The sequence below is a fragment of the Lathyrus oleraceus genome, chromosome 5 (assembly GCF_024323335.1).
Source record: "Lathyrus oleraceus cultivar Zhongwan6 chromosome 5, CAAS_Psat_ZW6_1.0, whole genome shotgun sequence".
Lineage (NCBI taxonomy): Eukaryota > Viridiplantae > Streptophyta > Magnoliopsida > Fabales > Fabaceae > Lathyrus > Lathyrus oleraceus.
Genome location: NC_066583.1, coordinates 328,433,142 through 328,449,321, shown reverse-complemented (window position 1 = coordinate 328,449,321; position 16,180 = coordinate 328,433,142). Strand labels below are relative to the sequence as shown.

The window sequence follows — 16,180 nt, the reverse complement described above, 5'->3', positions numbered from 1 at the left end:
CTTTAATTGTTTTTGGTATCAAATTCGTCTTTAATTATTTTTGGTATCGACTTCCTTTAAAATTACGTGCTTTTAAACTATTCTATTTTTTTATTGTTCTTCTCTTTATTTTAAAATCTTGTTGATAATGACAAACGGGGAGAAAATGTATAAAGTATTTAAGAAGAGGAAATTATCTTAACAAAGTAGTGTCTGCCATAACAACTTCTGAGTAACAAGCTTTAAGTTTACATTTATGTTTATGTTATTATTATTATTTGTAATTTATTGAGCTTAAATGACTAATTTTAATTTAACAAAGACAAGGATGTAAAAGCTTACAAACCTTAACTTAATGAACCGTCAAGACTAAAGGAATAACTTATAAATATCAACCTAAGGCCTGTCAAACTCAAGGGGAGCTTACAAACCTCGAGCTTTGATGTTAGACTTTGTTGATTAAAATTATAGGATTAAATTAACACAAATAAGGAGTTAAGAAGAGCTTACAAACCTCGTCTTAATGGACTATCAGACTTAGGGGGAGCTTATAAATCTCAGCCTCTGATGTTAGACCATGTTAGTTAAATCATTAACCATTGTTCTTAAATATATTTGTTTGTCATCATCAAAAAGGGGGAGATTGTTAGAACAAGATTTGTTCAAGCTGCTAAAAGATTTTGATGATAACAAATTATTTAAAGGACAACAAGGTTTACTAATGGTTATTCTAGTGTGCATAATTAAAAGATATTAACCTTGATATTAATCAAGTTAATCACTCAGAAGAACCATTAAAGGAAGAAAAGTTGTTATGAATTTGAAGTATCATAACCAAGCTTCCAGACTCTTATGAGTCTATCCATGTCTTCCAGATGTTGAACCCGAGCTTATTATGGAATCCAAAGATCAGCAAGATTTGAAGACTAAAATCTTTTGAAGCAAGCAATTACTATCACAAGGAATAACTCTGCAACTTCTGAACATTGTTTACCAACACTTCTAAAGGATCTTCTTCAAAGGAATATGCCTATATCAAGTCATCAACTCTACAAGTGTTTATCCAGACTAGTTATGATCAAGACTCTGATGAAGACAAGCTCAAAACCTGTGAACTCTAGACTCTGAAGTCTCACTCAAACTAGGTTATGCAGATATACTTTAACTTTTGATTAATCTTTAACTAATTCTATAAAAAAAACTCTGAATCAAGAAGTTAAGTATAAGGATATAAGCGACTCTGAATAAGCTTCAAAAAGCGTCTACAAGAAAATTTCAAGTATGAAGTTATCCATAGAAGATCACATGACAACAGTACAATACTCTATGTCTAATCAGCATAAAATTATGTTGTCATGATCTTATCTCTCCAACTACTCTATCTCTAATCAGCATAAAACTCGTATGGAGAGATGTCAAATACACTCTTGTAATAATGTGTATGACAAGATTTTTATATAAATAGAAAAATAATAGTGATAAAAAAATGACACAAAAATTATTAATTTAGTTCGGTGTAAAGTCACTTATATTTAGAGTACTACTATAAAAACATATTTAATCTCGAACGTGAAGTTATTTAACATTGGTTACATAGGCAATTTAGCGAAGAGCGTCATGAAGACTCTCCACCATACCCATCATTTTTAGAAAAATCGAGGAGATAGTTGAAATGATCGTTGGTTCGATCCCCAACAATAGTTTTTTATATTTTTAAAACTAACGCCACATACCTCTCGATTTATGGTCAATACCAAGAAAAAAGATAATTTTTTTAAATACTCATTACATTGTTTACATAGAATATTAATAAATTAATTTGTTTAAAAACTATATTGTTTATACAGAGTATTACATTGTTTACACAGAATATTAAAGTAAAAATCTATAACAAATTTGAATCAGATTCATCGTCATCTCTATTGGTGAAGAACAAATGTCCGGATATCTTGGGGAAGAATAAATGTTAAATCCCCGTAATATTGGATATTGAGAAAGATCAAATATTGGATATTTCATGCATTTGTTTTTGATATAAAACAAAAAAAAATTAGATAAATAAAAAAAATTCAGGTATATGATTATTTAAGAACACAAACCTTGAACCCGGATAATTCTATGCTATTACAATTCACCATAGAGAACTTTTCCAAACTTCTTGAAGTTTCAAAATTTTCATGTCAAATGTTTCACTATCAATTTTTAATATTCATAATACTTTTATAATGTCTTTTAGGTTTCACGCGGATCGCTAACGATAGTGTCTTGAGCATTGATACTCATTAAATGAACGACAAAGTTTTGTTTAAGAACGGTGGAAAAATTTATTAAACAGACTTATATTTCCATTAGATTTTTACTCAAAACCGAGGTAAAATGTGTTTCTTTTTAAATAAAAAATACAATAAAATATGTGTCATCCCTAGCACCACACACCTCTTGATTTCTGTAAATAAATTAATGAAGTAACTTTTTTTTAATTACATTGTTAAAATACATTGTTTAAGCAAATACAGATTCTAACAATGGAATCTGGGAGAACAACAAATATTTTCAAGTTATTCTTGGTAAACAACAAATCTTTGATGTTATCTATATTTTGTTGTGCGCATTCTTTTCAAGTTCAATGGATTGCATGCATCCAATTTTTGATAAGTTATCTGATCCAACTATGAGAATTTTTTCTTCTACACTTGCAATCCTTCTCAAAGATCTGCTCAAAGATATCATTATCTTGAGCAAAAATTTTCATGGCAAATGTTTATGAATAAATTTCTCAATGTTGTCAACCGAGGAATGCAATAAATTATGGAATATTTTCTTTGATTTGAAACATAAGAAGATTAATCCAAAAATACAACAACAACATCAACATCATTAGGGTAAAATCTTATTAACGAGTGTGTTTTTATAGTAAATTCTGATTATCTAATTCCTTAGTTATTAAAGAAAATCCAAGGAAAGATAATTAATTTTAAAATAAATGCATCATTTTTAAATAAATAAAAACATAACTTATATTTGACGGGATTCAATGCATGTCCTGAATTATTTTTCCACTCGGTTATATTTAGAAACCGAGTGAATATGTGATATTTATTTAAAATAAATAAATAAAACATAGTGCGCCTTGGTATTACACCTCAATTTTTTGTTGGATGATATGAAAATTTGGTCATAAAATTTATTATTTGTAGTAGTGGAGGACGTTAATCCAAGAAACAAAATTCAATTTTAATAGTCAATAGACAAATTGATCTTAATTGAACTCTCTGAATTCAATGTTTTTTTTTCTAATACTAACTGTGAATTTCTATTCACACTACGCCAAAAACTGGAATAGACAGCGCACCTTAGAGAGCGCTTTATTACAAAAGCGCTCTCTAAAGTGAAGTGAAAAAATAAGGAGGAATAGACAACGCACTTTAGAGGGCGCTTTTGTAATAAAGCGCCCTCTAAGGTGAAGCGAAAAAATAAGGAGGAGATAGAGGGACAATAATACATGACGCTTTTTAGAAAGCGCCCTCTAAGGTTACCCTTAGAGGGCGCTTTTAAAGAAGCGCTCTATAAGTCCATGTGCATTTCCAGTTTATAAAGCGCTTCTGGAAAGCCTTAGAAAGCGCTTTCATAAGCGCCCTCTTAGGCCCCCTTTAGAGGGCGCTTTTTTTCCACAAGTGCCCTCTAAGGTCCCCTTTAGTAATCATTAAAATTATAACATACTGCGCGTTTTGTTATTTCACTCTCTGTTATTTTCATTCTTTTTCACGTTAGGGTTCTCACTGCTACGATTTTCGCTACTTCTAAGGCGTTCTCCTTCCACCTCTGTTAGATCTACGACGTTTCCTCCTTCTACCAATCAAAGGTACACTATGCTTTGTTTTAGCTTTGCCCCATTTCAGTTTTATGTTATTGTTGTCTATGCTACGTTTGTTTCGACCATCAATTGACGGTTGGTTTTTAAATTGCTGAATTTGATATCGCTATGAATCACATTCAAAGACTGTTGTTAGGGTTCGGTTATGGTTGCATTATAGAGACATTAGAAACCTTTGATTTCGCGGCTTAGATTGTAGTTTAACAATATTTTGTAAAACCCTAAAAAAGTTTCAAATTTTTGACTATTCAGGCAGCAATATCTAAAACACCTTCTACCAATCAAAGGTACACTATGCAGCTTATGAGTGTATTTATTCTAACATACATAGCGTAGCTAGTAACTTAAGAAGTTTAGGTATGGATGTTATTTGATAGAGTAAATGGAGACATGAATGCCCTGCACAGAGACTAACTCAATAAAGCGAAATTGTTTTGTCTCATCCCATTTTTGGTTTCTCTTCTGAAATTGTTTTTTGTTTATTCTAATTAGTAATGGATAATACATGGATGTCTTCCAATCGATTGTCGAGAGAGTACGAGAATAGGGTATCAGAATTCGTTAAGTTTGCCGTTGCGCACGTCGAAGACCCCAGTAGAATGATATGTCCTTGCTTGGGTTGTTGTTATGGGAAACGGGTTGACGCAGTTCAGTTGACATCGCATCTAATGAGACATGGAATTGATCGAAGTTATACATGTTGAAATTTGCATGGTGAGAAAAGTAACGAGAATGTTGAACCGGGGGATAGTACGACCTATGCCTCAAACTATAGTGGCGCAGATACATACGATTGTGATCGAGTTGAAGAGATTGCAGAAGCACTTGAAGGAGATCTTAAGGATTGTCCCGAAATGTTTGAGAGGTTGGTAAGTGATGCAGAGAAACCTTTGTATGATGGTTGCACTAAATTCACAAGATTGTCTGCGGTATTAAAGTTGTACAACTTAAAGGCGGGCAATGGATGGTCGGATAAAAGTTTCACAAAGTTATTAGCCCTTTTGAAAGATATGCTTCTTGAGGATAATGTTCTTCCCAATCGAACATATGAGACCAAAAAGATGTTGTGCTCTATTGGCATGAGCTATGATAAGATACATGCATGTCCAAACGATTGCGTTTTGTTTCGAAATGAGTATGCATCGTTAAATGAGTGTCCTAAATGCGGTGTCTCGCGATATAAGAACAAGTTGTCTCCAGCAAAAGTCTTGTGGTATTTTCCTGTTATTCCGAGATTTAGACGCATGTTTCGTAGTGAAACCGATTCAAGACACTTGACCTGGCATGCAGATGAAAGAATTATAGATGGAAAGTATCGACATCCGGCAGATTCACCACAGTGGTTGAAAATTGATAATGATTATCCTGAATTTGGAGAAGAATCAAGAAACCTTCGCTTGGCATTATCTACTGATGGAATGAACCCACACGGTATCCAGAGTATCTCACACAGTACATGGCCTGTGATTATTATGATTTATAACCTACCTCCATGGCTATGTATGAAGCGTAAGTACATGATGTTGTCTATGTTGATTTCTGGACCTAAACAACCAGGGAATGACATAGACGTGTACTTGAAGCCCTTAATCGAAGATTTAAAGATTTTGTGGGAGACCGGTGTGGAGGTTTATGATGGATATAGGGAAGAAAGTTTCAACTTGAGGGCGATGTTGTTTGGCACAATTAATGATTTTCCAGCATACGAAATCTATCAGGGTATAGCATAAAAGGTCAATGTGCGTGTCCTATTTGTGAAGATAAAACAGATTGGAAGCGCTTGGAGTTTGGTCAGAAGAATGTCTTTCTCGGTCATCGGAGATTCTTAAATTCAAATCATCACTACCGTGGATGGAGAAAGGCGTTCAATGGAGAGACAGAACAAGACAGAGCTCCACCTATATTGACGGGTGATCAAATTTTTGAAAAGGTGAAAGATTTGGATACTCAGTTTGGCAAGCCTTTTGCCCACACACTTGTCAAAAGTGGGTGGAAGAAGAGGTCTGTTTTTTTTGAATTGCCGTATTGGAAGTCCTTGTATGTGAGACATTTTCTTGATGTTATGCATATTGAAAAAAATGTATTTGAAAGTGTTATTGGCACGTTACTCAATATACAAGGAAAGTCTAAGGATGGCCTTAAGGCAAGAAAGGACTTGATAGCGATGGGAATAAGAACTGAATTAGGACCCTTGAAGAAAGGAAAACGAACATATCTACCGCCTGCTGCTTATACTCTATCTAGAAAGGAGAAAAAAACATTGTGTAAGTTTCTAAGTGAAGTTAAAGTTCCAGAAGGGTACTCTTCAGATATTAGAAGACTTGTGTCTATGAAAGACCTCAAGTTAAAGAGTTTAAAGACCCATGATTGCCATGTTATAATGGAACATTTTCTCCCAATAGGTATACGTTCTATTCTTCCAGAAAAAGTAAGAAGCTCTATAACTAAGTTGTGTTCTTTCTTCAAGTCAATTTGCAGTAAGGTGATCGATCCTGCGATCTTACCAATGTTGCAAAAAGAAATCGTTATTACTTTGTGTGAGCTTGAAATGTTTTTTCCTCCATCATTTTTTGACATAATGGTACATCTAGTTGTTCATCTTGTGAAAGAGACACAATTGTGTGGACCAGCTTATATGAGATGGATGTACCCTGTTGAACGTTATATGAAAATATTAAAAGGGTACGTGAAGAACCGAAGTCGACCAGAAGGTTGTATGGTTGAAAGATACATTGTTGAAGAAGCGATTGAGTTTTGTACTGAATATTTGTCTAATGTTCAGTCAATCGGACTCCCCAAGTCTCAGCTTGTCGAAAAGAAAGAAGGAAAAAGTCTAATTGGAAATAAAATCGTGGCAGTATCAAGGGTCGAACGGGATCAAGTGCATTTGTATGTTCTGCACAATGAGAATGAGGTTGAGCCGTATGTTGAAATTCACAAGGATGTTCTCCGAGGTTTAAATCCCAATAGAAATGAAAATTGGATAGTACGAGAGCACAATCGATGTTTTATACCTTGGTTTAAGGATCATATTTATTCAAAGTATTATTCAGATCCCGCTTCAATAACAGAAAGGTTGAGATGCTTAGCATATGGTCCAAGTTTCCATGTTTTTTCTTATAGCGCATACGCGATTAATGGATACACATTTTATACCAAAGAACAAGATGATAAAAGTACTATGCAGAATAGTGGTGTCACCGTGGTAGCTGAAGCAATGCACATATCAAGTGTGAAGGACTTAAACCCCAAATTTGCAAATCTGTCGTATTTTGGTGTTATCAAGCGCATTTGGGTGTTTGATTATGAGAAGTTTCAGATTCCTATATTTGGTTGCAAGTGGGTTGAAAATAATAACGACATTCGAATGGATAAGTCAGGATTTTTGCAAGTGGATCTTAATAAGGTGGGATACAAAGATGAGTCTTTTATTCTAGCCTCTCAAGCTAGACAAGTGTTCTATGTCAATGATCCGAAAAGTACGAAATGGTCTATAGTTCTTTTTTCCAACAAAGTAATTGATGAAAACACTGGAGATCAAGGTGATATTGATGTTGAGATTGAATCGTTTACCAGAAATGATCAAGATGAGAATATTACATCAAATGATTCATATATTAGAAATGATCATAATGAGGGTATTTGGATCAATCCAACCGTCCGTGTTGTTAAGAGACATGTAGAACATATTCCAACCAAGAAAAGAAAGAGAACTTAGTGAAAAAGGTACAGGTCAAATGATTTTAATTGTTTTCTTTACAGGTAAAATGACTTTTATGATTTTAATTGTTTTTATATTTGTCATCTGATTTTAATTGTTTTCTTTATTACAGGTAAAATGGCTATTATGAAGTCAATCATTCGTGCAAGGGGCAAGGGATACTTGAAAGTATCAATTGATATTTGTTTAGATGGAGATGTTCCATTGTCGTCAAGCCTCATTCGCGTAGATGATGATGCTGGATATTTGAAAGTATCCCTCTACGACAATGGAACATGTCCATCTAAAACAAATATCAATTCTATCTTCAAAAGATAAGGGACCAAAAATATAATTTGTTTTTATATTTGTCATCTGATTTTAATTGTTTTCTTTATTACAGGTAAAATGGCTATTATGAAGTCAATCATTCGTGCAAGGGGCAAGGGATACTTGAAAGTATCAATTGATATTTGTTTAGATGGAGATGTTCCATTGTCGTCAAGCCTCATTCGCGTAGATGATGATGCTGGATATTTGAAAGTATCCCTCTACGACAATGGAACATGTCCATCTAAACAAATATCAATTCTATCTTCAAAAGATAAGGGACCAAAAATATAAGGGGATTACGCAGCAAATCGAGTCAGTTGCATAAAAAAAAAGGTATAAACACGATTATATGATATTTATGCATAGAAAATGTTAATTCTTGATCTTATACTTCACCTATCTAATTTTATGATATTTTAGGTTCATGCTATTGATATTGAACAAAAAGAGGTTGTTGCTAAGAAGACTGCGGCTAGCAAAAAAACATACATCTCAGAGATGCTTTTGCTACTTAGTTTTATTTCTTTTTAAGTTATGAATTGGTTGTATATTTAGAATCTTTAGAAGTTAAACGATTATATATCAGTGGATTGTTGTATATGTATGGATTGTTGTATATAAGGCTTCAAATTATACAGTTTTGGGTGTACTGCTTCAATATACAGGTCGTCTAAAATAAATAAATAAATATAGCGCTTTTTAAAAAAAAAATTTAAATAACCACCCACTTTAGAGGGCGCTTTCCAAAATAAGCGCCCTCTAAACCCTTTAAATTTCCACTTTAGAGGGCGCTTTCCAATAAAAGCGCCCTCTAAACCCTTAAAAGTTTCCACTTTAGAGGGCGCTTTCCAGTAAAAGCGCCCTCTAAACCCTTAAAAGTTTCCACTTTAGAGGGCGCTTTCTTTAAAAAGCGCCCTCTAAAGTGGCCCTTAAAGGGCTTAAAGAGCCACTTTAGAGAGCACTTTCACCAGGAAAAAAAGCGCTGTCTTTTTACCTATGCCAGCGCCAGATTAGAGGGCGCTTTAAAGCGCTGTTATAGGCCAAAAAAAGCGCCCTCTTTTCCCTTATTTGGCGTAGTGTCAGGACTCCCCCTAAATATGAGACCTCTCTCACTTTATCTCAAACACTCTCTCAAGTGTTTGGACAGTTGCATTAGCTTAATATTGATAGAATGAATTACAACTTAAAAATACTATATTCCTTAACATAGGAATATGACTTACAAATAGAGTATGACAACACAACTAACACAGAAGACTAAAAAAACTAAAACACACCTTGCTTTGTTCTCCAAGATATGATTATTTCACAATGGATAACTCCTATTTAAATAGAAACTAGGTGCAACTTCAAAACCCATCAGAGTTTATATCTTTAGGAAGCGGCTGAATCAATCCATCTAACGTAAGAAAGTAATCCTCATTAAGATAATTTGCAATTTTTGATTTGATAAATCTTTATCATATCAAATTTTTTCTTTTTAATTCTTGGTGAATGACCTTTCGGGAAAACTTTTCATATTCCAAAAAACACATAAAACATTTAAACAAGATTGGAGAAGAATGAAAATAAATCTTTAATTAGGCGCGAGATTCACTCCGCGCATAAACCGGCTTTTAGGTGAGACAAAATATCTCACAATTTATGGGACATTGTACTCCACACATTTATTCTTAATTTGAGTTCATATATGTCTCACACAATGTCATGACATCTTGTTTCACATATTATCAATTAAAATGACACCAAACAAATGTAACAACAATAATATTTTAATATAGTAAATACACAATAATTTAAGTCTTAATGTCTTCTTCTTTCACGAATGTTATGTTTCATTACATTATTTCAGAAAAATTAGATATCCATATAGAAGAAAAATTTCCATTGCATTTTCTCAAAAAAAACTTATTTTCTTATTTTTTTTTATTTTTTTCTTTATAAAATATTCTCCTTAATTTTTCTTCTCCTTCACTTTTCTCGAGACTCACATTTTAAGTTTTCTCAATTTCGATTGTAATTTCCCCTTGTGATTCATTCTTCAATTTCCTTTGTTCTTTGATTTACAGTTTAATTTGGATCAATAAATTTCTCACATCTCCTTCCATTAATGATTGTTGCAAATCTATATTTCAAATTTTTGGTGTGAATCTTGGTTTTGAATTCATTTTGAATCTTGTTCATTTTTCAATCTCTACGTCCACAATTCATTCTTACTATTTTCAAAATGGAAGGGTTTCACTTTTCAAGAGTCATTTCTATTGATGGTTTAAGATTTCTCACTTAAGAGGAAATTTATGTTACTGATTATATTTTTTTTTGTTAGAACAATAACGTGAATATAAATCAAAGTAGAGAAAAACACACAAGGATTTTGTTCACACTGTTCAAGAAAGCTATCTACGTATGCGACTATAAAACAATTATAGTTCCGTCTTAATGATTTTATGAATTTTCACACCTCAGTGTTACAAGTATATATAGTGATACTAATTCATATTTAAATATTTTTCATTTTTATTTTTATTAACACATGTATGCTTATCAATTTTATTAAATACATAACTATTAAACTTGCCTGCATTTGAATATAAATCTTTATTAAATTTTTAACATAACAATTAACATTGTTAAAAAAACTTTAAATGTTGTTAAAAACATAAAATGAAATGAAAAATTATAATTGATTAAATTTTTTATTAAAAATATGGATAAACAAATATAGGTATGGGTACAGCCCAAAAAATATAAGTACGAGCATAAACTGATGTCCACACATGTATAAGCTCGAATACAAGGATTTTTTCAAACCACAAATATGAGAATGAATATTATAATACCCTATCCGTTGTCTTCCTGCACAAAAATACTTGGATATCTAGCTCTCTTTTGCAATCAACAAACTTTCTCAATATTCATGCATTAACACACACCACCCCATATTCTGCACATAAAGAAACCATACTCACTCATACTTCACGCATTTAGAAATTCAGATTGGTGAGGGAATATGAACGATCGAATCTCCACATCATCATATTTTATATAATCAAATTTCTTAGCTATCATGCAATCAATGTACGTTAGAAAGATCCTCCATTGAAGTTGAATATTGGGTTTTTTCTACTGCCACGACTAAAATAACGTGGTTACGTTATCTTCTTTATGAACTCCATATACTATTATCAAAGCAACACCGTATATTACAATAAACAAAATGTTGGTTGCATAGAAATCTAAGTAAAATAAATTAATAAAATAATAAAACTAGTATATTTTATCTCTACATATAATGTGTATGTGTTAAAACTAGTGTACACATATCTTTTATGTTAGTTCTATGTGACAATGTACATGCTCATACCTCTCTTCCAACCCAGTTCTTCCCTCTTAAAAGAAGAGCATATAAGTGGATTATCATTTTGTACATGAACAAGTTTGTGATAGACAACTATAGTCTCCCATGTCTCGACTAAGATCATCTTGCTGACCTCTTCACAAACATTCAATGATCTTCAGTTCAAGATGCAAGTTACAGTTGATAACTACATCTTGCTGGGGAGTATTAAATGACTACATAATTACAATGAAGCAAAATAATATCATGAAATAAAGAACAATGATAACAAATGATTACGTTTGAATACATATCTGAAATGACATTATTCACATTCATATAACTTATTCTTTGTCCAATTATAAAAAATAAAAAATAAAAAATTATTAACCTAAATTAATATTTTATATATTTAAATTTATTATTATATATTAAAATTAAAATATTATTTTATCTTAACTTAGTAGAATCGAATTTTTTTTTTCTAAGTGAACTCATTCGTCTATTTAAATAAGGTCAACCTATTTATTTTAATTTTTTTTTTGTATGAAATGCATTTTTATATACATTCTCTTAAAGTTTCTTATAAGACCAAACTTAAGCTTTCAAAGCTTAATCGGCCTAGACTATTATAAGGTGACAAATGGTAATGTTTTTTTAACTAATTTCCAACCTTGTATTTTTTGACAAAGTCAAACATTAATTATGTCAGATAACTTTCTTCATGAATCATTAATCAGCACTGTGCGGGAATTTTACTAGTAGTTGGTTCAATAAACAGATTTTTATAATATCTAATTTTTTAGTTGATTTAATAAATAGATCAAATAAAATTAAAGTGTCAAGTTTAATAATATTATATTTTTATAGCTCTTTATCGCATATTTGTATAATCAAATTCATCGTTAAATTGAAAGTTATTATCATATAGATTATATCTATAAAATTTAATATCAATCAAAAATCATTTAACATGTCCATGATATATATATATATATATATATATATATATATATATATATATATATATATATATATATATATATATATATATATATATATATATATATATATATATATATATATATATATATATATATATATATATATATATATATATATATATATATATATATATATAAAAGTAATCTTTAAATTATATTTAATTAAATGATTATTTAAGTAAAATGTTAATTTAACTATTAAATTATATTCAATTCAAAGATTATGACACGTTGAAAGCAAGTCAAAAATCGTATATCAAATCTTAATCGCTAATAGGAATGAATCGAATTGTCATATTTTTTTCTAAAATTTTGAACTTTTTAAAGAAAAGAAATAATATACTACTTATTTTATGAATAAATTTTTTTAATTTATTATAAATCATAATCTTTAAATTATATTTAATTAAATGATTATTTAAGTAAAATGTTAATTTAACTATTAAATTATATTCAACTTAAAGACTATGACACGTTGAAAGTAAGTGAAAAGTCGTATATCAAATCTTAATCGCTAATAGGAATGAATCGAATTGTTATATTTTTTTCTAAAATTATAAACTTTTTAGAGAAAAGAAATAATATATATATATATATATATATATATATATATATATATATATATATATATATATATATATATATATATATATATATTATTTTTAGACTAAACCTCAGTCCTTTGAAAATAACACAGTATCTATTGATTACATATATGATCATAAATCCTGTAAAATTAAACATAACTTAAAAACAAAGATTACCGGATAGAAACAAACACTGACCAAGACCAACTGTCAAACCAAAAGGAACAAACAAAAAATCCAAATAATGACAGAAAAATGACTCCTTATTATACTAAAAAAAACTGTTGAAAAGATTCACATCGTCTTCCATTGTATAGCGGTCACATTTTTTATGAAAAATATTTTGTAAGACACTACTACACATTGGAAGAGAATTTGAAACTGTTATTGAATGAAATTATGAACTAGAAATTAAAATCCATTTGGACCATCGTTAATAAATGGAAATTGAAACATGGAAAAATCCATAGGCCATTGTGGGAAATTAAGTGGCATTTCATCACCAATGTTGTTCTCATTTCCTTGGACAAACTGACCCATATTTGCTAGTTGTTCATTTCCTCCATTCACCTGCCCATGGACATGATTAATATTTTCATGCACCACCTCTCTTCCATTCATCACTTCAGCTCCATTTCTGACCTCCTCTCGCACTTCGGTTGGCACTCCTTTCATCGTTTGCTCGATTTCCTTCAGATTTTCATCTATAAAAGAAGACAAATCATTGAGATCGTGTTTGCTCATTAAATTCATAGCATTAAATTCACCACTTTGAATGTAATGATGAATGATATTGGTCATTTCCTTCTTTCTGGTTTCCTCCCTTTGTTTCTTCAACTGCTCGTAGATTTTCGCTATGCTTTGCCTCAAGAAAGCTTCTTGATCCACCATCTTTTTGCTTCGTTCAAGTTCAGGCAAACTCCTAAACTTGAACAAAACATTTTTGACTCCGACATCTGATGGCCAAACCTCTGGTTGAGGATTGTTTCTATCATAGATTATTGCACATGCTTCTATCCCACAAAGAGTGCTGATTTCATTCACTTTCTTGATTATACCTATCGAAAATCATGCATAGGTAGAAACATTTTAATAATACAGAATTAAAGAGAAAATGGAAAATTTAACAAAGTAATGCTAATGCAGGAATCTATTCAATTTTTAACTAATAATTTAATAAGAAAAACATAAAAATAACAACAACAAAAAAAACGGTTAATGAATGATAAATCTAAGAATTTCTTAATTGATTATCATTTTAGAATAGTAAAATATCATTTAATGGTATTGAGTTCAAATTTTCCCGAAGGATCTAAAATGCCAATAATATATACAAGCAATATTGAAATAAAGGAGAGAATAATCTCTAACCCGATTTCCTCTTTCTGAATGTTTCCCTCCTCTTCGAGTTACAAGTTATGTATGCAAGTTTGACCTTCTTTCTGGCCATGACAGTGATGACAGGAAAAAATAAGCTAAGAAGAAAATTATGCAAATGATGTTTGAGATGTTTTTCCTATAACCCCATTACACTATTTATATAGACAAATTTGAGATACTGCTAGTTTGAATTAAAAGTAAGAGTAATAAGTATATATGATGCTATTTAATAAATTAATTTTGATAAAGAGAATATTTATAATTTAATATTGTTTATAAAGTTAAACAAATATTATTATATTTTGAATTTTGAATAAAAATTACTAGCATATGATACAACTGTAAATTATTTATACTAAATATATATATATATATATATTAAATGTTTATTTATATATTGTTATATAATATACATTATAAATCATCAAAAGAGATTTACTATCACTTTTTTCAAAAAAAAAAAGATTCTCATCTTTTTTAAAGAAATTTATTTTATTATTAATTTGAACACGATTGACTGCTTCTTTTATATAATGATTTAATTATTGGTTGTTGCTTCCTAGATGTTTAGTTATTTTCTTCTGCCTTGTCTTAGGATCCTTTTTGTGCCTCTTATTTTTTTTGTTTATATATATATATATATATATATATAATATATATATATATATATATATATATATATATATATATATATATATATATATATATATATATATATATATATATATATATATATAGATCAATTATATATGATAAATTGATATTTTTTTAATTGATAAAAATAAAACCACATTAATATATATATAATTAAATATTTTATACTTAATATTTACTAATTTTAAATAATTCTAATTTTTTATTTATTTAACAAATAATAATCTATATTTAAAAATATTTTGGAATTTGACCAAATTGATTATGACCTATACTTTTCAACAAATTGATATGTTTATGTGAAATATTTTTCTATATAATATATCAATCAATATTAATTGTGTAATGTTAAATAAAATGAACATCATAAACTTAAAAATTTTAAATGTTAAAAAATAAATGTCATAAAGTGTAATAAGATTTTAAAAGCTTCAAAATAATTAATATGGTAAAACAAACTAATTAATATTTTTAGATATTTTATATAAAAAGTAATTATTTTTTTATGTGGAGATAATCAAAAAAGTTTATTAAAATTCCATATTAAATCAATGATCTTATCTAAGACATCACTACAAATAAAACTGTGGGTATAGATAACATAGACTTATGGAAATTTTGCACATCATTGGTAAAGATATCATAATCTTGCAGCATAGTTAAATCAGTACGTATAAATCTGTTGGTATAGATACTTTATAATCACTTTGGTGCCTTTAAATTATATACTAGTCATCTACATATTTTCCTTTCAAGACCAAATTTTTTAAAAAATGGAGAAAGATAAATGATCATTAATAATAGAGACACTAATGACACTTTTACAACTGTTCCAATTGGGATTTTAACTTGGTCGTTTAAAGTTTGTGTAATGGTAAGAGTCTAGTAAAAGAGCCTATCAATCAAATGATAGGTCGAGGCATGTCACGATGTTTCAAACCAATTGGGATCTATAGACAAGAGTAATAGTTTTTTGTTTTTGTTTTCGATCCTATTGGATAAATATAATATTGTTGTTCGGGCTATCCATGAGATAAATATCCATTGATATTTACGAATATTAATAAATATTATTATTTAAATAAATTGTTTTAAATTTTATAATTAACTAAAAAAAATTTATCATCTTGCAAGAGATATGAAGAAATTTCAAATTTCAAATATAATAATATTAATAATAAAAAAATAAATTACATTCATTTTAATCCCTTATTTATCCAATAACTATACTAGTTTCAACAAATTAATAACAATAGTAATAATAGTTTCATATACAACAAAATAATACTAATTATAATAAAATTTTATATGACTCATGAAATTAATCCCATA

The 16,180-nt window shown here is 29.5% G+C and overlaps 1 protein-coding gene across 1 annotated transcript; it reads right to left on the bottom strand.

Moving 5' to 3' along the window:
- Positions 1-12,997: 12,997 nt before the first annotated feature.
- LOC127078338 (agamous-like MADS-box protein AGL80) lies at positions 12,998-14,339 on the bottom strand. Its single transcript, XM_051018788.1, has 2 exons — positions 14,186-14,339; positions 12,998-13,872 (listed from the first exon to the last, which is right to left on the bottom strand). The coding sequence occupies exons 1-2, from the start codon at positions 14,262-14,264 to the stop codon at positions 13,226-13,228; spliced, it is 726 nt and encodes a 241-aa protein (XP_050874745.1). The 5' UTR covers positions 14,265-14,339; the 3' UTR covers positions 12,998-13,225.
- Positions 14,340-16,180: the final 1,841 nt, after the last annotated feature.

What these genes read in the sequence shown, in the direction of transcription:
- LOC127078338 (XM_051018788.1), bottom strand. Translation starts at nt 14,264, where the DNA reads ATGGCCAGAAAGAAGGTCAAACTTGCATACATAACTTGTAACTCGAAG. An exon ending in ATTCAGAAAGAGGAAATCGG is followed by an intron (nt 13,873 to 14,185) that starts GTTAGAGATTAT and finishes GATTTTCGATAG; the next exon opens with GTATAATCAAGAAAGTGAAT.